The following is a 25,250-nucleotide window of genomic DNA, read 5'->3' as shown; positions in this document are numbered from 1 at the left end:
TGAGAGACTGGAGCTGTTTTATCTGATATTAGTGGTGTACTTATTAGTATACATATTCCTATACTTCCTATACTCAAGATTTAATCATTTCTCTCTATTCACAAACAGGATTAAAAACTATTCAAATGACATATGAAACATTATTATTATGATGACCCCCACATGTGCCTTCAGAGAGAGAGAGGGGGGGGGGGAGTGAATTCTGCAAAAATATCCTCTGTGTTCAACGTAAAACACCAAATTATGCAAGCAGAGCAGAATTAGGCCGATACCCGCTAATTATCAAAATCCAGAAAAGAGACGTTAAATTCTTCAACCACCTAAAAGGAAGCGATTCCCAAACCTTCCATAACAAAGCCATCATCTACAGAGAGATGGACCTGAAGAAGAGTCCCCTAAGCAAGTTGGTCCTGGGTCTCTGTTCACAAACAGACCCCACAGAACCCCAGAACAGCAACACAATTAGACCCAACCAAATCATGAGAAAATAAAAAGATAATTACTTGACACATTGGAAAGAATTAACAAAAAAACAAAGCAAACGAGAATGCCATTTGGCCCTAAACAGAAAGTACACAGAGGCAGAATACCTGAACACTGTGACTGACCCAAACTTAAGGAAAGCTTTGACAATGTGCAGACTCAGTGAGCATAGCCTTGCTATTGAGAAAGGCCGTCATAGGCAGACCTGGCTCTTATTAAGAGAAGACAGGTTATGTGCACACTGCCCACAAAATGAGGTGGAAACTGAGCTGCACTTCCTAACCTCCTGCCAAATGTATGACCATATTAGGGATGCATATTTCCCTCAGATTACACAGATACACAAAGAATTCAAAAAATAAACCCAATATATACATATATACATATATATATACATATACATAAATATAAATAAATATAATATACATATACATAAAATTAACAATTGAAAATTAACAATTGAAATGTCTTTATTCTTTTGGAACTTCTATCAGTGTAATGTTTACTGTTAATTTGTATTGTTTATTATCTACTTCCCTTGTTTTGGCAATGTTAACATATATTTCCCATGCCAATAAAGCCCTTAAATGTAACTGAAATTGAATTGAGAGAGAGAGGGAGGGCAATAAATCACTGCTGCCTTTCACGATGTCTCATTAGCTAATTAGATGGAAGCTATTCAGTGAAGAATGTCAAACTAGGTGAGACGCCAAACAGAGACAGAGAGAGAAAGAGAGATTTAAAATCGCAGTAGTACTTGTAGACACCATTCACCTGAGACACAGCTGTCAGTACTGCAGCAAGACCAGCAGTAAAGTAGTGTCCCTCCCTAGACAAGCTTTGACCCGCCCAGTACTCTCAGTTTACTGCTTACTATTCAATGACCTACACAACGTTGAGCTGGCGCAGAGCACAGGACGTCAACAACAGCTTATTCATTTTCATAGTCGAAAGCAAGGTTCCAGCAACCACTGAAGGGCTGTCATTTCCCGGACACTATCCGAGGCTTGATACTGACCACCGTTCTAACTTTTAGGAGCGATTCCAACAACTCCAGGATGGAAGTGGCCCTGGTATCGTATGCAAATACGTCCGCTGACGTAGTTGATCATGTGGTTTTTGGCGTAGATCCCCCTGCGAACGCGGATTTTTTTTCGGCTGTTGTCTGGCGGATTCGGTCGAATCTGTAGAATAAATCGTCGTATTCGGTTGTTATCGTGTTGAAAGACCCGTTTTGGACCCCGTTTACCGGTGCTCGGCATCACAGCGCATCATACGTGGTGGACAGGTAAGAATATGCCAAATAGAATATTTATCAGTTTGCATATCGGCGAAAACAAGTCCCAAAGTTAAACCTGTAGCCTAGCTGTGTAGCTAGCTAGCCTCCCACCACCACTGTTTCTGTACGCAGACGCCACTACACATTTTAACTTGGCTAGCCACTAAACTTTGATTGTCCCGGTGTGGCTACACCTGATTGACGACCTGCGAGTAGTAACAATGTATCCAGTTTCAAGCAATGACACGATGTGCCTACAGTCCTCGGGCTTTAGGAAGTTGTGTTTGCTACAATGCTGCGGTAATGTTAGTCGAGATTTGTGGGAGAGGACTTGTACTTTTTCCCTATGTCGACATAACCAGCAAAATATGGCCTCCACGCCGACATGGCGTTACGTCGTTGGCGAGGGAAGGGGACATTTGGGGAGCTTTGGAAAAAAATATTTATCTTGCTTATTTCTGTTGTATGCTATGGAATGGCGATTGGAATCGTAAGACCAGAACGTTATAAATTATATTCTAGTTCTGGAGTTTAACCAGCAACCTACTTCGATTTCGGGTACCAATGCCGTCCGTCGTATGATGTAGGCAGGCTGCAGGCAGCGGTGACGCCTTCTTGCACGTCCCTACTGCACTGTGGCAACAGTCACAGTGGAATAAAACGCCTCGTTGCAGTACAGCCAGACTACTGGTCGAAGTAGAATACATTTCACATATTGGTGATTTAAGACGGGCTTGGTTCTCAGTATGAAGTTTGTTTCTTGATAAAGATCTATGCATATGAAATGAGCCTGACACAATAGGGCTCATTTCATTGTATCTTTACAAACTACAGTACTGTTGCCCAATGACATGCCTCATGTTATCATCATGTTATTTCCTCATGCTACAGTACATGCTCATAATGTAGCCAAGTCAAGAAACGTCTTAAGTAGTTATTTCATTGTGGTATTTAGTGGAGGGGTTACAGATTTGTATGATTATGGTGTCCAAAAGCCTGAAAAGATGCAGCACTCAACAGGATGACCTGATTTGACTTTTAGCCTACTGCATGTGTCCACTTACACCACTGTTAAAGGTACAGTGCATGTTTTTATGTTCACACAGGATTCCAAACCAACAGTTGTAGACCTCATCAACTAGGTTACTAACACAGGAGGTTGGTGGCACATTAATTGGGGAGGATGGGCTCGTGGTAATGACTGGAGCGGAATCAGTGGAATGGTATCAATACATCAAACACATGGTTTCCAGGTGTTTGATGCCGTTCTGGAAAATGATGAGCTGTTCTCCCCTCAGCAGCCTCCACTGGTTACTAGGCATATTCAGGATATGCACAAACCCTGTGTGATCCTATCATCACATTTAGCCAGGGGGGGGAGATATGATCAACATTAGTGACCTGACTAATCCAGTCATGTCACAGTTGTGCAGTGTCTCTACGGTGACAACATCAGTTAATTTCTGACTGGTGGAATGTATTCATTCAGATCAAGGCATGGCAGTCATTCTCAAGTCATATGTACACACTGATGGCGTCATACAGCAGTCATAGATCACAGTTCAATTACTTGGGCTTAGGTTGCTGAAGACAAACGTAGGCCTACATCCATTTGGTCTCCCTCCCTCCTCATCCCCATTCAGTGTCCTTGGTCTTTTCATGGTTCAGGCAGCGAATGGCTTGTTTAAAGATGGCCGCCTGTTCTTTGTGACTCATGTGGTGCTCACCTCAGCAATATCCTCTGTCAGACTCGGAGAGATGTTGTTCCTGCCTCCTCTCTGCTTCTAGATGTGTCGTTAGCTAGGGGACTAAGATGGCCCTGGTGATGTCATACCTGCTGTGGGCATGTCTTCCTGTAAAAGCCCTGTAGTCTGTCTGTGTGGAGCGGCCACAGTCATGATGACTTCATGACAGCATAGAGACAGCCTCGTTAGCCTTGTGCTTATTTATTAGGCAGTCGAACTACATTTTTGGGGCCCATATTCTCAGTGAGAGGGTTCAGAAGCTACTCTTGTTTGAAAATGTATGCACTCTCTACTGTAAGTCGCTCTGGATAATAGTGTCTGCTAAATGACTCAAATATATTTATTAGGCAGTCAGGTCCCCAAAATGTAGTTAATCTCCTCAGTGAGCAGGTTGAGGAAGAGTCCAGACTAATGCCGTGCATGTGCTCGTCATGAATCATATGATGATCACCATATGATTACTCTCTTTTTATGTCTTTGTGTAAAAATAAAAATAAATAAATAAATAAAAATTTGCCCTTTCAACCTGATTGGCCTGCAGCTCTGTCAATCACCCTTCAATCCCCCCCACTCATTCCAACCAATCAGGGAGCTTGGACACACTAGTGCACCGCCCAGTCACCTCAAGTTAGCGCGTGTTTACATGCCGTCTTAAGAAGAGAAGATGCATGTTGTGTAGTGATGTACTCACATGCTGTTTCTATCTTGAGGTGTCGTGCGTCCATCGAACATAACCACACAACAACGTCAAGAAGTTGAACGGAATTGTCCGTGTGTGCCGTGTGATGGTTACTAAGTGTTTAGTATGGGCCTCAACATCGTGTTCTGATCGGGCAACACTGGCGTGAGCAGAACAGAACCTAAGCAATCAGCGTCAGTTAATAGCAGGTGAGGACATTCCACTCAGACGAGCAGTTTTTTTTCATGGTCCTAGGTCTCGCCTGTATTAGTCGTTAACTGTATTTTTTTTTTTTTTTTTCACTTTGGTAATGAGTCAAAAAGACTGCATGCAGCAGGTTACATAATAATGTTACCGACTCAATTTCCTTCATGTGGATTACAATGAGAAATCACCATTGTCCAGTCAGAGTAGTAAGAAGGAGAGAATTCACAGGGTATGATAAGACACGGGCTGTTTCTTTTCCAGAACAATAACCTACTTATAGTCTGAACCAAGTCTCAGCTCTTTCTTATCCAAAGTCCTCTGAAACCACTACTCAACAAATATGGACATTTAAAAATAGATATTTTAGTCATTTAGCAGACGCTCTTATTCAAAGCGACGTGAAACACACTGAGAATGCCACTGCCGATAGACGTTTCTTCTCTTGCTAGAACAAAAGCGGTACCTGCAGCGTGCCGACCCGGTAAAGAAGAACCTGACGTTTCTACCTGTAGAATCGCAATGCTCGTCGGTGGCCAACAACTTGGCTTTGAGCCAATCAGAGAGCACGAACCCCCACGTGGGGGAGCCAACAGGAGTGAAAACAAAAAGGGAAAAGTGGGCATTTTCTCCATACATCCACAGTTAAATGTCATGAGCCAGTCACACTTCACACTGTATGCAATGTAGGCTATGGGATGGTAGCTAGCTAAGTGCACGGACGCAATGCACACAAGGCCTGGGCAGTATACCGAGGTATTTGGAAGTGGCCTCGGGATGGTTTTTCAATACCGCTGAAACTATTTATTTTGATGTTTTTCAATAAATGTTTATATTTGTAGCTACTTTTTAAGTAAATACCTGCAGTCAACTTGTTCAATATATTAAGAGACAAAGCTGATCACGTTGATCATTTCATCTGTCACATTATGAAGCTCACCGTAGTTCCCCAGAACAGTTGAGACAGTCACGTGTTTGTTTGTAAATAGCACAACAGGAGAAAGTGCAACACATTCAGCAGAAATTAGCACATGGACATGCATTGCCAAACACTACTGCCACCTTCTGGTTTGGAGTATTTTAAAAAGGCAGAGTAGCTGACGACTTAAAGGTTTTTGCTGTGTGAACACAAAAAGAGATTGAGTGCCGACACCGTTCAGAGGTGCTAAGTACTGTCGGCAGGTAAAGGTTTGACCAATGTGTCTAAGCTATTATTATTTTATTGAACCTTTATTTAGCTAGGCAAGTCAGTTCAGCTTCAGATAGACAGCTAGGTGAGACGAGCACGTTTCAGTCCATAGTACATTTGTCCTCAGTGTTTATCAGCCAAGTCAGTGCTAGTAGGAAAAGACAAGTGCCAGTGTTTGAGTTACATAGGGATTGTTTTATCTGGAACTAAAAGAAGCCAAACTGTTGGAAAGAAAGAGCTTCACAGAGGAGAAGCAGTGACGGTAAATAGAGTCCTGAAGCCACACAACTCTCACACAGACCGCATGGGTTTCCTAGGTAACGTCTCCCATCTGTTTTCTACTCAACAACAGTAAATTGATGTATTCGTGTGTAATGGGCAGGCTTTCATGTTAGAAGAGTACAGGGAAAGGAAGGAGAGAAAGAGATGATGGGAGAGGGAAAGGAAAGAGATATGATAGGAGAGAGGGAGAGATGAGAGGGAGTTCGTACTGTTACGTGACCTAAACTGGGATATGCTTAACACCCCGGCCGTCCTACAATCTAAGCTAGATGCCCTCAATCTCACACAAATGATCAAAGAACCTACCAGGTACAACCCTAAATCCATAACCATGGTCATAGATGTCATCTTGACCAACTTTCCCTCTAAATACACCTCTGCTGTCTTCAACCAGGATCTCAGCGATCACTGCCAGCGTCCGTCATGGGTCAGCGGTCAAACGACCACCCCTCATCACTGTCAAACGTTCCCTTAAACACTAGGTTGCTCTTTGAAAGTGCTTTCCTCACCATCTTAAATAAGCATGCCCCGTTTAAAAAAAAAAAATTGAACTAAGAACGGATATAGCCCTTGGTTCACCCCAGACTTGACTGCCCTTCACCAGCACAAAAACATCCTGTGGCGTACTGCATTAGCATCAAATAGCCCCCGCGATATGCAACTTTTAGGGAATTCAGGAACCAATATACACAGTCAGTTAGGAAAGCTAAGGCTAGCTTTTTCAAGCAGAAATTTGTATCCTGTCGTACTAATAACAAAAAGGTTTGGGACACAAGTCCATGGCGAATAAGAGCACCTCCTCCTAGCTGCCCACTGCACTAGGCTAGGAAACATTGTCACTATCGATTATCATAGATTTATCGGTGATTTCAATGAGCATTTTTCTACGGCTGGCTATGCAACAGCTCTGCACCCCTCCGCAGAAAATTGGCCAAGCCCCTCCGCTTTTCCTTCACCCAAATCCAGACAGCTGATGTTCTGAAAGAGCTGCAAAATCTGGATCCCTACAAATCAGCTGGGCTAGACAATCTGGACCCTATCTTTCTAAAATTATTCACCAAAATTGTTGCAACCCCTATTACTAGTCTGTTCAACCTCTCTTTCGTATCGTCTAAGATCCCCAAAGATTGGAAAGCTGCCACGGTCATCCCCCTCTTCAAAAGGGAAGACACTCTAGACCCAAACTGTTATTGACCTATATCCATCCTTTCCTGCCTTGCTGAAATCTTTGAAAGCCAAGTTAACAAACAGATCACCGACCATTTCTAATCCGACCGTACCATTTTCACCTATGCAATCTGGTTTCCGAGCTGGTCATGGGTGCACCTCAGCCATGCTCAAGGTCCTAAACGATATCATGCGTCCCACCCTAGTCAACAGCCAGTGGAATCCCAGCTTGCGTCCCACCCTAGTCAGCAGCCAGTGGAATCTCGTGACGCGAAATACAAATACCTAAAAAATGCTATAACTTCAATTTCCCAAACGTATGACTATTTTACACCATTTTAAAGACAAGACTCTCGTTAATCTAACCACATTGTCCGATTTCAAAAAGGCTTTACAGCGAAAGCAAAACATTACATTATGTCAGAGTACCCTGCCAAAAATAATCACACAGCCATTTTCAAAGCAAGCATATGTCACAAAAACCAAAACCACAGCTAAATGCAGCACTAACCTTTTATCTTCATCAGATGACACTCCTAGGACATTATGTTATACAATACATGCATGTTTTGTTCAATCAAGTTCATATTTATATCAAAAAACAGCTTTTTACATTAGCATGGGATATTCAGAACTACTAAATTACTCATGATTAACGTTCACAAAATACATCATTATTTTAAGAATTATAGATACAGAACTCCTTTATGCAATCGCGGTGTCAGATTTTAAATAGCTTCTCGGCGAAAGCACATTTTGCAATATTCTGAGTAGATAGCCCGGCCATCATGGCTAGCTAATTTGACACCCACCAAGTTTGGCCCTCACCAAACTCAGATTTACTATAAGAAAAATTTGATTACCTTTGCTGTTCTTCGTCAGAATGCACTCCCAGGACTTCTACTTCAACAACAAATGTTGTTTTGGTTCCAAATAATCCATAGTTATATTCAAATTGCTCCGTTTTGTTCGTGCGTTGAGGTCCCTATCCGAAGGGTGGCGCGCGGGCGCATTTCGTGACAAAAAAAATCGAAATATTCCATTACCGTACTTCGAAGCATGTCAAACGCTGTTTAAAATATATTTTTATGAGATTTTTCTCGTAAAATAGCGATAATATTCCAACCGGGCGACCGTTGTATTCATTCAAAGAGAGAAAGAAAAACATGGAGTCCTCTCGTGTACGCGCGCTCCAGTGTCAGTGTTCCCTGCCTGACCACTCACAAAAATTCCTGCTGTTTTTCGCCCAGAGACTGCAGAGCTCTCATTCCACTTTCTGGCGCCTTCTGGGAGCCAATGGAAGCCTTAGAAAATGTCACGTTACAGCAGAGATGCTGTATTTTTGATAGAGATGCCCTAGAAGGACAACAAATTGTCAGACAGGGCACTTCCTGCATGGAATCTTCTCAGGTTTTGGCCTGCCATATGAGTTCTGTTATACTCAGACACCATTCAAACAGTTTTAGAAACTTTAGAGTTTTCTATCCAAATCTACTAATTATATGTAGTAACCAGTTTAAATCGGGTACGTTTTTTTTAGCCGGCTGTCAAAATACTGCCCCCTAGCCCCAACAGGTTAAGGATGAACCGTGAATTCATGCCAGGAACAAGAAGTGACGTTTTGGATTTCCTCCCTTCTGCAATAAGCAGCTAATTAGGTATTTTTACTTTATTCATGTGTTTAATCCGATACTGTTATCTCCGGCTAAACTGTTATGTATGTAAGCACTTCAGAGTTATATCAAGCTAATAAGTCACTCGTAAGACAAGAAAGTTGTAAGAGTGTTTAACTGTATTTTAATTTACTTTATAATTCTCACAGAAGGTGATAATTCTGACCTAAAAGGAGAGGGGAGGGATGAGGAGGAAGAAGAGAGGGGAGGGATGAGGAGGAAGAAGAGAGGGGAGGATGAGAGGGAGAGAGGGGAGGATGAGAGGGAAAGAGGGAGGAGGAAGAGGAGAGGGAAAGGAAGAGGAGAGAGGAAAGGGGGAGGAGGAGAGAGGAAAGGAGGAGGGGGAGAGAGAGAGGAAAGAGAAACAGAGGACCAGTTGAAAGAAGACGAGAGAAGGAAAGGAGAAGAGTATGTGAAGGCAAGGAGAGAGCATAAGAGGAGAGGACGAATCAGAATCAAAGTTTATTGGTTGCATACAAAGATTTGCAGATGTCGCAGCTGCATCGAAATGCTGGAGGAAGGGAGAGGACAGAAGAAAGAGCTCAGCTGGGGCTCTTCTCTCTGACTGCAGAAACCCACAGCTCTGACCCAGTCACGTGTCTCCAGCCTGACCAGCAGGTCACCCCTGCTGTAGCAGAGGCTGTCTCATATGTGGACACCCAGTAACACCAGTCATGCTTGGTTGACTACAGTAGGTCGAACAACTGTCTGTCGCTGATATAGGCTAGAGGAGGTACTCCAGATGTACAGATGGTTAATTAGAGAAACACTACTAGGTAACCTAGTGTTGGGGGCTATTTTGTAAATGACATCGCCGAAGTCAAGGATCGGTAGGATAGTCAGTTTTACGCGGGTGTGTTTGGCAGCATGAGTGAAGGCTTTGTTTTGTGAAATAGGAAGCCCATTCTAGATGTAATTTTGGATTGGAGATGCTTAATGTGAGTCTGGAAGGACTACAGATGGTTTCACCAGACACCACCCTGCCAGGACTGACTGTTACAGATGGTTTCACCAGACACCACCCTGCCAGGACTGACTGACTTACGGATGGTTTCACCAGACACCACCCTGCCAGGACTGACTGTTACAGATGGTTTCACCAGACACCACCCTGCCAGAACTGACTGTTACAGATGGTTTCACCAGACACCACCCTGCCAGGACTGACTGTTACAGATGGTTTCACCAGACGCCACCCTGCCAGGACTGACTGTTACAGATGGTTTCACCAGACACCACCCTGCCAGGACTGACTGTTACAGATGGTTTCACCAGACACCACCCTGCCAGGACTGACTGTTACAGATGGTTTCACCAGACACCACCCTGCCAGGACTGACTGTTACAGATGGTTTCACCAGACGCCACCCTGCCAGGACTGACTGTTACAGATGGTTTCACCAGACACCACCCTGCCAGGACTGACTGTTACAGATGGTTTCACCAGACACCACCCTGCCAGGACTGACTGTTATGGATGGTTTCACCAGACGCCACCCTGCCAGGACTGACTGCTACGGATGGTTTCACCAGACGCCAGGACTGACTGCTACGGATGGTTTCACCAGATGCCAGGACTGACTGCTACGGATGGTTTCACCAGGCGCCAGGACTGACTGCTACGGATGGTTTCACCAGACGCCAGGACTGACTGCTACGGATGGTTTCACCAGACGCCACCCTGCCAGGACGGACTGTTACAGATGGTTTCACCAGACGCCACCCTGCCAGGACGGACTGTTACAGATGGTTTCACCAGACGCCACCCTGCCAGGACTGACTGTTACAGATGGTTTCACCAGACGCCACCCTGCCAGGACTGACTGTTACAGATGGTTTCACCAGACGCCACCCTGCCAGGACTGACTGTTACAGATGGTTTCACCAGACACCACCCTGCCAGGACTGACTGTTACAGATGGTTTCACCAGACACCACCCTGCCAGGACTGACTGTTACAGATGGTTTCACCAGACACCACCCTGCCAGGACTGACTGTTACAGATGGTTTCACCAGACACCACCCTGCCAGGACTGACTGCTACAGATGGTTTCACCAGATGCCAGGACTGACTGTTACAGATGGTTTCCCCAGACACCACCCTGCCAGGACTGACACACTCATGTCCACATAGCTCCTCATGTCAAGTCTCCGGTTTCCTTAAAAGCCCAATGCAGACTGTTTTATATCAAATCATTTCTGGGTAACAATGAAGTACCGTACTGTAATTGTTTTTAAATTAAAATGGTCAAAATTAAACAGAAATAACTTCTTAGCAAAGAGCAATTTCTCAAGCTAAATTTTTGCTAGGGTTGTCTGTGTGGCCTGAGTGGGGAGCTGTTATTGGCAGAGGTTTGAAATTCTCTTTTATTATTGGTCTATTAGCTAATTTAACAGAACTCCATCCCACCAAAAATGTAAGGCAGTCATTTCAACCAGTTCTTACACTAAAAGGGACTTCATAATCACTAAAAGGGACTTAATAAGCATACTTCACAATTCCACAGTAATATTCCAACCTCAGTGTGGATATATATATATATACACACACACACACACACACACACACACACACACACACACACACACACACACACAGTACCCAGCACCCAGCAAAAGTTTGGACACCTACTATTACTATTTTCTACATTGTAGAATAGTGAAGACATCAAAACTATGAAATAACACATATGGAATCATGTAGTAACCAAAAAAGTGTTAATCAAAATATATTTTATATTTGACATTATTCAAAGTAGCCACCCTTTTCCTTGATGACAGCTTTGCTCACTCTTGGCATTCTGTCAACTGGAATTAACAGGTGTGCCTTGATAAAAGTTAATTTGTGGGATTTCTTTCTTTAATGCATTTGACCCAATCAGTTATGTTGTGGCAAGGTAGGGGTGGTATACAGAAGATAACCCTATTTGGTAAAAGACCAAGTCCATAATATGGCCAGAACAGCTCAAATAAGCAAAGAGAAACGACAGTCCAGTACTTTAAGACATGAGGGTCAGTCAATACGGAACATTTCAAGAACTATGCAAAGGAGATGTCGTGCTGCATGAGGCACATGGTGGTCACACCAGATACTGTCTGGTTTTCTGATCCACGCCTTATTTTTAAAGGTATCTTTGACCAACAGATGCATATCTGTATTCCCAATCATGTGAAATCCATAGATTAAGGCCTAATGAATTTATTTAAATTGACTGATTTCCTTATGAACTGTAACTCAGTAAAATCTTTGAAATTGTTGCGTTTCTTTATATTTTTGTTCAGTGTATAAATATGTTTTGTACAAGAGGACAGAGTTCAAGAAAGCATGGTCATTCTCAGGGTTAGACTGCATTGTGAATGCATGGACATGGTTTGATAACTGTCAAAGTATTTCTTGACTGGAGGACTTCATGCTTCCCTCAGCTTGGTAGTAATATTAGGATTCCTTTTCTAAACCAAATACTTACCACCTCATGCTGTCTGTATTCACTGTGAATACCAGGCTCAGTCTTGTAGTGCTACTAGGTCTTTACCAGTACAATGCAGTCTATGCAATGGTCCGCTTGGGCAAAGTATAGATTCAATTGACCCCTACCTGGATTCTACCAGTTGAATACAAGCATATGTATTGTGGACCCCCTCCAACTTGATGTTTATACAGTAGAATCAAAAGGGCTGATGTCTTATCTAAGTTGGTTGGGCCAAAAGTAGTGAGTCGGAACATTCTGGTCTCTGGTGAAGTGGAGAGAATAAATCCCTCCCCCCTGCTGTTAGCCTGTTTCCATGGTAACCGGGCTGCTAGACCACTTCAGACTTTGACTGCTATATTTAAAGACATGATGGGACCCTAACCAGTAACTTTGGACTATTTAATTGTCCAAATCAGAATCAATGTGACACCCCGGATATGATAAAGACTTGCTCCAGTCCAGTAGTAGCCTGCTAGGCTTAAACATTGGGGTTTAAACACTGTTATTTATATCATTCTAATACAGAGAATCTGCACCAGGCTTGCAGTGCACTACTCAACATTCCTTGGACCAATTCAGTTATTATTATTCTGTGTTCATAACCTAGATAGAATGGTAAGTAAAGCAGGGAAAGGGTGATTGCCTGTTTCAATGCAGAGCTACAGTGTTTTTTTTCAGGGCCAATTTGATGATTTAAATGAATTCTGTGACGTTCCCAAATTCAGCCCCCTGCTGGGGGATGCAGTATTAGCAGAGCACTGTCTCCTCCCACACACCTCTCTCTCTCCTTCCATCATCATCATCACCCTCTAGAACACTGGCGCTGTGGGTCTGTTCAGAACGCTGCAATGTTTCACAACATTACACAAAGTTCAGATAGAAATGCACTGTCTAGATCAGACATACTTCTCTGTCTGGTAGAAGAATAGGGAATTAAGTCACCTCTATTTGTTGCGTTTCTGTCGCTGCCAAAGTTCTGAACGCTTTACCTCACTGAATACAGCAGACCTCTGATCTATGGAACATGGAACAGTGAGCCAGTCTGGATGAAATGCCTACCTTCTTCCTGTCCACTCTGTTATCCTAGCAACAGCAGTTTGTGCCTTGTCCCCCACACCCACCATGACATGTGTTTCTGTCACATCAGATGAATGCTGCTCTGAAAGTGTCTCGCCACTCAGCAGGTGGATCCATTCTGCTCTTCAGTATGTTGTTATTTACCAACTGTCTTGTTGTCATGGTAGATATGGAAGGGCTGTAGTGATGGTGTGATGGGCTCATGAGTCATAGTGTTGTCTCTGATTGGCCGGATAGAAAGGTCCTTTGACACACAGTCTCTGACTCGGCAGCTTCACACTTGTAGGGATTCATTGGCCAGCTGTTGCAATTCCTGGACACACAGCAGGTTGAGAGAGACACAGCAGGTTGAGAGAGACGCAGCAGGTTGAGAGAGACGCAGCAGGTTGAGAGAGACGCGCAGCAGGTTGAGAGAGACGCGCAGCAGGTTGAGAGAGACGCGCAGCAGGTTGAGAGAGACGCGCAGCAGGTTGAGAGAGACGCGCAGCAGGTTGAGAGAGACGCGCAGCAGGTTGAGAGAGACGCGCAGCAGGTTGAGAGAGACGCGCAGCAGGTTGAGAGAGACGCGCAGCAGGTTGAGAGAGAGAGAGACGCGCAGCAGGTTGAGAGAGAGAGAGACGCGCAGCAGGTTGAGAGACACGCAGCAGGTTGAGAGAGAGAGAGACACGCAGCAGGTTGAGAGAGAGAGAGACACGCAGCAGGTTGAGAGAGAGAGAGAGAGAGAGACACGCAGCAGGTTGAGAGAGAGACGCGCAGCAGGTTGAGAGAGAGACGCGCAGCAGGTTGAGAGAGAGAGACGCGCAGCAGGTTGAGAGAGAGAGAGACGCGCAGCAGGTTGAGAGAGAGAGAGAGACGCGCAGCAGGTTGAGAGAGAGAGAGAGACGCGCAGCAGGTTGAGAGACGCGCCGCGCAGCAGGTTGAGAGAGACGCGCAGCAGGTTGAGAGAGAGAGAGAGACACGCAGCAGGTTGAGAGAGAGAGAGAGACGCGCAGCAGGTTGAGAGAGACGCAGCAGGTTGAGAGAGACGCAGCAGGTTGAGAGACACGCAGCAGGTTGAGAGAGAGAGAGAGACGCGCAGCAGGTTGAGAGACGCGCCGCGCAGCAGGTTGAGAGAGGAGACGCGCAGCAGGTTGAGAGAGGAGACGCGCAGCAGGTTGAGAGAGACACAGGACGCGCAGCAGGTTGAGAGAGACACAGGACGCGCAGCAGGTTGAGAGAGACACAGGACGCGCAGCAGGTTGAGAGAGACACAGGACGCGCAGCAGGTTGAGAGAGACACAGGACGCGCAGCAGGTTGAGAGAGACACAGGACGCGCAGCAGGTTGAGAGAGACACAGGACGCGCAGCAGGTTGAGAGAGGAGAGACGCGCAGCAGGTTGAGAGAGGAGAGACGCGCAGCAGGTTGAGAGAGGAGAGACTCGCAGCAGGTTGAGAGAGGAGAGACGCGCAGCAGGTTGAGAGAGGAGAGACGCGCAGCAGGTTGAGAGAGGAGAGACGCGCAGCAGGTTGAGAGAGGAGAGACGCGCAGCAGGTTGAGAGAGGAGAGACGCGCAGCAGGTTGAGAGAGGAGAGACGCGCAGCAGGTTGAGAGAGGAGAGACGCGCAGCAGGTTGAGAGAGGAGAGACGCGCAGCAGGTTGAGAGAGACACAGGACGCGCAGCAGGTTGAGAGAGACACAGGACGCGCAGCAGGTTGAGAGACACACAGGACGCGCAGCAGGTTGAGAGACACACAGGACGCGCAGCAGGTTGAGAGACACACAGGTTGAGAGAGAGGACGCACAGCAGGTTGAGAGAGAGGACGCACAGCAGGTTGAGAGAGAGGACGCACAGCAGGTTGAGAGACACACAGGACGCACAGCAGGTTGAGAGACACACAGGACGCACAGCAGGTTGAGAGAGAGAGAGACACAGGACGCACAGCAGGTTGAGAGAGAGAGAGACACAGGACGCACAGCAGGTTGAGAGAGAGAGAGACACACAGCAGGTTGACACACAGCAGAGGGGAAGTCAGTAACTCTTCAGCTGGGTTGTTATTGTGTCAGATGGAATGACTTTAGTGATCTGATGACGGAGTGATCCGTCGTCCTATGGATGTTTCATGTTCTGTAACTGATGTTGACGTCTGTGGCAGCCTAATCATCAGGAATGATTCATGATGTGGATGAGCCTGTTGTTAATGTATGTTCTCCTGTTGGAAGCAAATAATGAAAGCCCCTTGAATACAGCAGCGAGTCACCAGAGCAGTGTCCATTGGGGGAGTTACTTTGGTACCTGCTGGCCTGGGTTAGTATGTGTCAGTCGGGCTGGGAGCATATGAGTGGACAGAGTAGGTCTCTCCAGAGCAGAGTCAGACTCGCGCTCTCAGAGACGGTGAGCTGAGGACATGATATGAGACACAAAGCGTCGGCTGGGACCTCATGCAAGTTTAATTTGGCTCCAGTATGGCGGGGCGCTCCTCTCCATCCAGCCTGACACGCCGCAGCAGCACAGGGATAAGACGCCCGGCCTGACACGCCGCAGCAGCACAGGGATAAGACGCCCGGCCTGACACGCCGCAGCAGCACAGGGATAAGACGCCCGGCCTGACACGCCGCCGCAGCAGCACAGGGATAAGACGCCCGGCCTGACGCCGCCGCCGCAGCACAGGGATAAGACGCCCGGCCTGACACGCCGCCGCCGCAGCAGCACAGGGATAAGACGCCCGGCCTGACACGCCGCCGCCGCAGCAGCACAGGGATAAGACGCCCGGCCTGACACGCCGCCGCCGCAGCAGCACAGGGATAAGACGCCCGGCCTGACACGCCGCAGCAGCACAGGGATAAGACGCCTGGCACGCCGCAGCAGCACAGGGATTAGACGCCCAGCCTGGCACGCCGCAGCACAGTCCTGAATGGAGAGGACAGCGTCAGTCTGCTAGCAGGACTCATTAGGACATGCAACAGAAAACATTTTGAAACGGACCATTAGTGTTTCTCAATGGACAAGTCGAGGTAGTCCCTCTCTGTTTCAGTCCTTTTTCTTCCATTTGGAGCCGACTGAACACGACCCAGGTCTGGCAGACAGACGGACTGGCTCTTAGCAACGGCCCCTCAGTCCGCCTGACTCCACACTGCTGCCTTCCTGGCTCCATGTCTCCTCCCAGATGAATGAATACCTGTGAGGTGTGTTTTTAATACACTGCAGCCTTCCTGGCTCCATGTCTCCTCCCAGATGAATGAATACCTGTGAGGTGTGTTTTTAATACACTGCAGCCTTCCTGGCTCCATGTCTCCTCCCAGATGAATGAATACCTGTGAGGTGTGTTTTTAATACACTGCAGCCTTCCTGGCTCCATGTCTCCTCCCAGATGAATGAATACCTGTGAGGTGTGTTTTTAATACACTGCAGCCTTCCTGGCTCCATGTCTCCTCCCAGATGAATGAATACCTGTGAGGTGTGTTTTTAATACACTGCAGCCTTCCTGGCTCCATGTCTCCTCCCAGATGAATGAATACCTGTGAGGTGTGTTTTTAATACACTGCAGCCTTCCTGGCTCCATGTCTCCTCCCAGATGAATGAATACCTGTGAGGTGTGTTTTTAATACACTGCAGCCTTCCTGGCTCCATGTCTCCTCCCAGATGAATGAATACCTGTGAGGTGTGTTTTTAATACACTGCAGCCTTCCTGGCTCCATGTCTCCTCCCAGATGAATGAATACCTGTGAGGTGTGTTTTTAATACACTGCAGCCTTCCTGGCTCCATGTCTCCTCCCAGATGAATGAATACCTGTGAGGTGTGTTTTTAATACACTGCAGCCTTCCTGGCTCCATGTCTCCTCCCAGATGAATGAATACCTGTGAGGTGTGTTTTTAATACACTGCAGCCTTCCTGGCTCCATGTCTCCTCCCAGATGAATGAATACCTGTGAGGTGTGTTTTTAATACACTGCTGCCTTCCTGGCTCCATGTCTCCTCCCAGATGAATGAATACCTGTGAGGTGTGTTTTTAATACACTGCTGCAGCAGCAGCATCAACAGCAATGCAACGAGGGCAAGTCAATGTCCGGACTGTGGTTGTCATAACTACCTTATGGAAATGAGTCTGGCCTGAATTTTAACGATGCACCTCTTCTGCGAGTTATGGGAATACCCCAAGTTACGATCCAATGAGTGACTGAGTTGATGACGGCAGTCATTTGTATTTGACATTTCCCAGTGCTGATGTAGCTAGTCATGGATGTTCTACCTAGACCATCTCTTACCAGAGCCCTGACCACCAGACCAACAGCATGGGACATGTTCTACCTAGACCATCTCTTACCAGAGCCCTGACCACCAGACCAACAGCATGGGACATGTTCTACCTAGACCATCTCTTACCAGAGCCCTGACCACCAGACCAACAGCATGGAACATGTTCTACCTAGACCATCTCTTACCGGAGCCCTGACCACCAGACCAACAGCATGGAACATGTTCTACCTAGACCATCTCTTACCAGAGCCCTGACCACCAGACCAACAGCATGGAACATGTTCTACCTAGACCATCTCTTACCGGAACCCTGACCACCAGACCAACAGCATGGAACATGTTCTACCTAGACCATCTCTTACCAGAGCCCTGACCACCAGACCAACAGCATGGAACATGTTCTACCTAGACCATCTCTTACCAGAGCCCTGACCACCAGACCAACAGCATGGAACATGTTCTACCTAGACCATCTCTTACCGGAGCCCTGACCACCAGACCAACAGCATGGAACATGGATGTTCTGTGTTCTAAACAGTGGGCTGTAACAGTTGTTCCTGAAATGAAACATGTTGGGTCTCATCCCAAGCACCACTGGGTCTTAGTCACGGTTGTGAAGAAAGCAATCTTTGAAGAGTTTGAAGAGAGGCAGTTACTGAAATGTGATATTTGATAGCTTTCTCCTGATTTAGTGAACTGATAAATGATCCGAGGTCAGGCAGTCCACTGTGAAAACAGATTTGCTTCTTCATTTTGGAGCCAAAAGCTACATTCACCATTCATCACACAAAGCCTACTCTTCTATTAAAGTCCTCCTACCATCATTTACCTGCTGTCCTGTCCAGCGGATTCTATCAGTTCAGTCACTGCTGGAAGTCAGAACACATCGGCCCTTATAAAAGTGTTCTATTGCAGAACCAAAAGTCTGTTTGTTATAGAAAAACACGTTCTCCCTTCCAGTTTTGTTGCATGGAAATGTGATTTGGTAATGCATGAGGCAACTAGAATATCAATTACTTCTTTCACGCTCTCTTGAATTAGCTCCTCTATCGCTTCATAAAAAAAAGAAATGCTCAGGGAAATGAAATCCATGTACTGTATTATATTGCATCCTTAAGGCTTCTCTGAAGTTTTTTCACATGTTACCTTGGAGCTGATTATGTTTTGGTGCGTTGTCAGATTTAGCTACAGTATGTGTTGCACCAACATGGAGCTGTCTTGGCTTTGGGTGTATGTATTACTGGCTTTAGGCCTTTAAAGATGCACTTTGTGGAAAAATCACTCTGCTATTTCCTGGTTGCTAAAATTCAAATAGTTCGCTTAATTTCAGTTTGTGACAAAACAAGCAAGTATAGTGTAGAGAATCAATGTACCATGTAAACTGCTGTGAAATATATTTTTCCGTAACTAAAAAGAGTATTTTCAGCTGTTTGATACTAGTGTACAAAACCGTAAAAGATGCTAAAAAAAACAGTGCACACAGAACAGATCTACAGCTTCTTAGACTTGCTTTCAATGAGTGACAGATCTATAACACATATTTCTGTGTGAATTTGGTTGGGTTGCCCATAAAAGTGACATTACATATGCCATCTCTCTGTTGAAGTTGCAATCTGTTACTAGGGAGACAGTTACATATTGCAGCTCCAACAGAGAGATGACATATGTAATCTGTTACTAGGGAGACAGTTACATATTGCAGCTTCAACAGAGATGACATATGTAATCTGTTACTAGGGAGACAGTTACATATTGCAGCTTCAACAGAGAGATGACATGTGTAATCTGTTACTAGGGAGACAGTTACATATTGCAGCTTCAACAGAGAGATGACATATGTAATCTGCTACTAGGGAGACAGTTACATATTGCAGCTTCAACAGAGAGATGACATATGTAATCTGCTACTAGGGAGACAGTTACATATTGCAGCTTCAACAGAGAGATGACATATGTAATCTGTTACTAGGGAGACAGTTACATATTGCAGCTTCAACAGAGAGATGACATATGTAATCTGCTACTAGGGAGACAGTTACATATTGCAGCTTCAACAGAGAGATGACATATGTAATCTGTTACTAGGGAGACAGTTACATATTGCAGCTTCAACAGAGAGATGACATATGTAATCTGCTACTAGGGAGACAGTTACATATTGCAGCTTCAACAGAGAGATGACATATGTAATCTGCTACTAGGGAGACAGTTACATATTGCAGCTTCAACAGAGAGATGACATATGTAATCTGTTACTAGGGAGACGGGATCGGAAGCAGTTTTGGGTTTCCAGGATTACTGTCATTGAGTTTGAAAGGCTTGTTTTGTCACAGAAGGGACAAGCTATGTCCTGTGACAGAGGGATGGAGAACAATAACTCTGAATATGTACAATAGTTTAGGGACATTTTCATTGCAGAGTTAGGCCTTATTACCATGGCCATTTATGTTAAGTAGAAAAGAGGAAGAAAAATGATGATGACTATTGAACCGGCGGTATGGGATTTTAATATTGTCTGTTTTCAGGTTATTGCAGGAATATCCTTGTTTCTTTAATTTCTCCTCTCTCTCTCCCCCCCAGATTGGGTGATCTGGGATGAAGTCTCATGAATTCCCTCATTGGAGCTGACATTAACAGTCAGCTGGAACAACAAGTGCATATTCTTCACAAGACAAACATCCCCTACAACGTCCGTCTAACAGTCCCAGGTGACCTACGCACGCCATGGCCAGCCGAAGGAAGACCACGACCCCTTGTAGAGCTGATGCTGTTTTTAGAGGTGATGACATGATGGGGCAAGAGGATCCAGGTGAGATGGAGGTGGAGGTATCGGCGAATGACAAAAGCACAGTGGTGAATGGATCCACAGAGATGCTTCCTGCGGAGGACTGGAGCTCTGGGACAGAGCCTAGTGGTTCACGTCAGGAGTCGCCGGCCCCTGAGAAACCTAATGCTGTGGATTCAAGGCCTCAGAGGAAGCAGCAGGGAGGCTATGAATGCAAGTACTGTCCGTTCTCTACGCAGAACCTGAATGAGTTCAAGGAACACGTGGACTCCAATCACCCCAATGTCATTCTCAACCCGCTCTACCTGTGTGCTGTGTGCAACTTCAACACAAAGAAGTTTGACACCTTGACAGAGCACAATGAGAGGTGTCATCCAGGGGAGAGCAACTTTAAGTTCAAGAGAATCAAACTGAACAATCAGACCATCCTAGAGCAGTCGATAGAAGGAGCAAGCAACGCTGTCGTCTGTGATTCAACCAACGGCATTCTGACTGGAGAAGACTTTGCCACTTTCCCCCTGAGCAAATCCACCACAGTGAAGATTAGTAAGCCAAAAACAGACAACAAACGGTTATTCACAGAAAGTCAACCGGACAGACTCAACCCCGAGCTCCCCAGAAAGCAGATCGCCGCCGTGAATGTGAACGGGACCGTGATCATCCCAGAAGCGACCCTAAAAGATAGCATCTCTCATATCATGCCTTCTCTTCAGCGCCCGCCTAACTACAACTTAGTACCAAAAATTGCTGTCCCTTTGAACACCTCTAAGTACAACCCTTCACTGGACAGTAACCTGACACTCATCACATCCTTCACCAAGTTCCCGTACCCGACCCAAGCGGAGCTGTCCTGGCTTACCGCTGCCTCGAAGCACCCCGAGGAACAGATCAAGGTGTGGTTCACCCTCCAGAGGCTGAAGCAAGGCATCAGCTGGTCCCCTGAAGAGGTGGAAGAAGCTCGGAAGAAGATGTTCAATGGTACCATCCAGTCAGTCCCACAGACCACCTTCACCGTGCTGAGCGGTGCCCAGATGGCTCAGTCCACCAAAGGACAACAGTCCCTAGTTCAATCCGTCCCCTTCAACCTCCTGGGACAGACCAGTTATGTGTTGACGCCCGTTGCAAACGGCTCAGCTGTCAGTTGTTCTCCCATCACACTAACCATGGCAAACCAGGTCGTGCAGTCAGTAAAGCGACCCTTGGCAGCTCCAGTAGTGGCCGCTTCAGAGATCAAACGTCCCTCCATAATCCAGACGATTCAGGCACCTAGACTGGTGGCTTCGCCTAAACCCAGCTTCACTTCAGACTCCGATAAAACCCCGGACCAGATTGCTGTACTGAAAGCTAGTTACACCCAGTGCCAGTTCCCTGAAGAGGAGGAAGTATACCGTCTCATTGAGTCCACCGGCCTCTCTAGAGGAGAAATCAAGAAGTGGTTCAGCGAGCAACGACTCCTCAATCACAAGGTGGCGCCACAGGTGATCAAGATTGAGCCCCAGGCATCGAAAGACAGTCAGCCCAAAAAGGCTGTCCCCACCCAGTTTCCTCTCCTGGAGAGGCTCAAAGGCAAATCCTCTGAGCAGCTCAAGATGCTAGAGGAGAGTTTTCAGAGGACCAGCTCCCCCACTGAAATTGACGTTGACAACCTCGTTGTGGACACAAGGCTCTCCAAGACTGAGATCGACTGCTGGTTCTCAGAGCGCAGAGCGTTGCGGGACAACTTGGAACAAGCCCTGGCAAACTCCATGGGTCCTAAGAGCCTTGAGGAGCAACGAGGGATACTAAATAGTGTTTACGAACAGGACAGCAAAGTCCGGTGCTCACCTCTTCCCATTGTCACCACTTCCACCAGTCCTGAGCCAATCGACAGGAAATCCCTAGGGCTTCTCAAAGAGGTGTTCACCCAGACCCAGTGGCCGTCGCCAGAGGAGTACAGCCAGCTGGAGGGACAGACAGGTTTGTCTCGTACAGAGATTGTCCGCTGGTTCAAGGAAAACCGATCCGCCCTGAAGAATGGAACCTTGGACTGGATGGAACAGTTTCAGAAAGTCAACGGCAAAGCAGAACAGAATGGTCAGAGCTCGTCAGGGATTACAGAACGACCCCCAAGCAGCATTCTCCAGCAGCACTGCACAGAAGCCAAGACGACACTGCTTTCAGCAGAAGACGCAGAAAAGCTTCCATTGCAGTCGAAACTCATCAACCAGGACATAGTCCAGTGGTTTACCAGTAAACTGGGCCAGAGTATGACAGACATCAGCAGGGGCAGGGACCAACATGGACAGGCCAACGTGGACAGAAGCAGGTGGGTGAAGGTGACCATGGCTGTAGGGGACGAGACTAAAGGTGCTTTGGAGAACCAGAAGATCGGATCAGAAACAGAGGTGCTGATGGGAGACCAACCTGGTCGGGTGACTGGATGAAAAGAGCATGGTGAGTAGTCTATGATAAGCTACTGTACTGCAAATGTATAATTCCTTTGATAATGATGCATTTCAGTGTTAATGATCTCGTCTTGATGCCTGTAAGTAACTCAGTCAAAGAAATATGTCCCAGATGCAGGGGAATTGGTTATGTAGTAGTGTGATGGTTTTCCCTTTAACAGAGAGATGGCTAGCAACAATCTAGCAGCTGTGGCTTTGAACCACCCGGGAAGCCTGTAATTTAGCCTTCAGAAAAACATATTGGCAGGAAGAGGCTATTGAGATTATACACATGTGGTTATGACTGGGGATTTTTCCCCTGGTGAACAGAAAAGCACCTGATAGCCTGCTGTATGGGTCTGTTAACTGCAGAATGAGAAGTTAACTACAAAGGGTGTAGTCAGCCATTTGTATAACAAGTCTGTGTTTTGACATTTTACTTTGTTTCAGAGGATGCTGAGTTTCTCAAGCAGAAGATTCTCAAGATTGTTGAATCTGGAACCAATGATTTCCTACCTGGCCTGTGACATCAGCACAGTGGACAGTAGAGTCCACTCCAAACACTGACTGGCCAGACCATTGAGTGCCAAAGCTGGACTTGATGCATTATTATTATTATTATTACACTTAATAAAAAAGGGCCCTTGTAAATATTTTTCTGTATTGCAAAAGCTTTGTAAACATTTTTGGGGTTGCTGGTTTTTACATTTCTAACATGAGTCAATAACCCCTAAAAGAGGAATGTTTTGGTTTTTATGACGGTAATTATAAGCCAATTCATCTTCTTTCTTTTTTTTAACAAAACGTTTAGTGACTGACAGCTGGTCATAGATGGCACTTATTTCAAGTGGATAGACAAGTAACACTTCTGATCTGATAACCAGTGAGTTCATCCATTGGACTAAAGGGTTTATAGTGGTTCTCTAGCAGACCATAGAATCACCTAGCCTGGGTACCAGATGTTTGGCATGACAAGGAGTGGAATGATGGCACAAACAGGTCTCCTACCCAGGCTAAGAATCCCATACTTACATTACAATAACAGTTGTCCCCCCTCTCTCATGCTGAATGCTGCTGAGACGACAGTCAGACACAGAATGGACATCAATAAAAAAACAAGAAAATGCACTGTACATGTTTTTTGTAGTTCAGTCTCATTTTTGAATTGCAGCGTCCGTAACTGGTCTTTTCTCGTGTTGGCTTTCTAGATATCCATAGATATCCTAGGTGTTAGGCTCAATTTCAATGGCTCGCTCCTTGAGTTTCATGCCTCCTATTAGTGAATCATGTTCATACATGTATCTGGAATACTGTACTGCTACCAAGAATCTCTTTGCTTGATTTTATTTTTTAAATCCGTCTGCTGTAACTCAATAAAACACAACCAACTGAAGGATGTCTCTTGGTCCCTTGTGCAGTGGTCACTACTCAGAGATGCTTAAACCTAAGGTCCCAGGGCTGGTTTCTCTTGTGCAGTGGTCACTACTCAGAGATACTTAACCCTAAGGTCCCAGGGCTGGTTTCTACTAAGCTAACCAACCAACTGAAGCATGTCTCTTGGTCCCTTGTGCAGTGGTCACTACTCAGAGATACTTAACCCTAAGGTCCCAGGACTGGTTTCTACTAAGCTAACGTGGTCATGCCGAGGGTCATTTAGTTATTTTAGGACAGCTGTATGTATTATAAAATACTAATCAAAAGTATGTTTTAAAGTGTCTGGCCTATTTCTGGGAGATGTAAGAAAGCTCGGCGGGGGGGGTTGAATTTGACCGTGGAACCTTTCTTGGAAATACCGTTTTCACTTCCATTCATTTTTCAGCCTGATACCGTGACACTTGGAGGTCGTAGAGCAAAATGGAGAACACCATTGTGTGTGTGAGTCATCTTTCCATAGACTGGTCGTATTAGTTTGTAGCCCAAACCTTTCGGACACTACAGATATTTGTGAGAACCCATTTTAAGGATGTCTCCTGGTCTGATAAACACAGCTGTAGCTCTGCCACCTTCCACAGATGTGCTGGATTGAGGACTGGCCCATGCAACAACAAAAACAGAATGATTTTGGTATTATGCTGATTTAGTTGATTGACATGCCCGCTTAATCTAAGGGAAACGCACATTCTGGGTACACCAAATACTGAGTCGCACCCCCTTTTGCCCTCAGAACAGCCTCAATTCTTCAGAGCATGGACCACAGGGATGCTGATCCACGTTGACGACAAAGCTTCCCACAGTCGTGTCAAGTTGGGTAGATCATTCTTGATACACACGGGAAACTTGAGCGTGGAAAAACCCAGCTAGTATGGCAACTCTTGTCACAAATCAGAGCGTACCCCGTTCAAAGGCACTTACATTTTGTGTCTTGCCCAGTCACCCTTTGAATGACACAATCCATGTCTCCAAAATCCTTCTTCAACCTGTCTCCCCTTTTTATCTACACTGATTCAAGTGAATGACAAAGGATCATAGCTTTCACCTGGTCAGTCTGTCACGGAAAGAGTTAATGTTTTGTGTTCTCAGTGTATATGGGCTGCCTTATTCTGCATTTTCCCCCGTTC

The 25,250-nt window shown here is 45.8% G+C and overlaps 1 protein-coding gene across 1 annotated transcript; it reads left to right on the top strand.

The window, feature by feature from the left end:
* Nucleotides 1-1,621: 1,621 nt before the first annotated feature.
* Nucleotides 1,622-24,085, top strand: LOC115181378 (zinc fingers and homeoboxes protein 2). Its single transcript, XM_029743303.1, has 3 exons — nt 1,622-1,771; nt 20,065-22,702; nt 23,143-24,085. The coding sequence occupies exon 2, from the start codon at nt 20,209-20,211 to the stop codon at nt 22,690-22,692; it is 2,484 nt and encodes an 827-aa protein (XP_029599163.1). The 5' UTR covers nt 1,622-1,771; nt 20,065-20,208; the 3' UTR covers nt 22,693-22,702; nt 23,143-24,085.
* The last annotated feature ends 1,165 nt before the right edge of the window (nt 24,086-25,250 follow it).

Source organism: Salmo trutta, unplaced genomic scaffold (genome assembly GCF_901001165.1).
Source record: "Salmo trutta unplaced genomic scaffold, fSalTru1.1, whole genome shotgun sequence".
Lineage (NCBI taxonomy): Eukaryota > Metazoa > Chordata > Actinopteri > Salmoniformes > Salmonidae > Salmo > Salmo trutta.
This window is presented reverse-complemented; position numbering and strand designations above follow the sequence as displayed.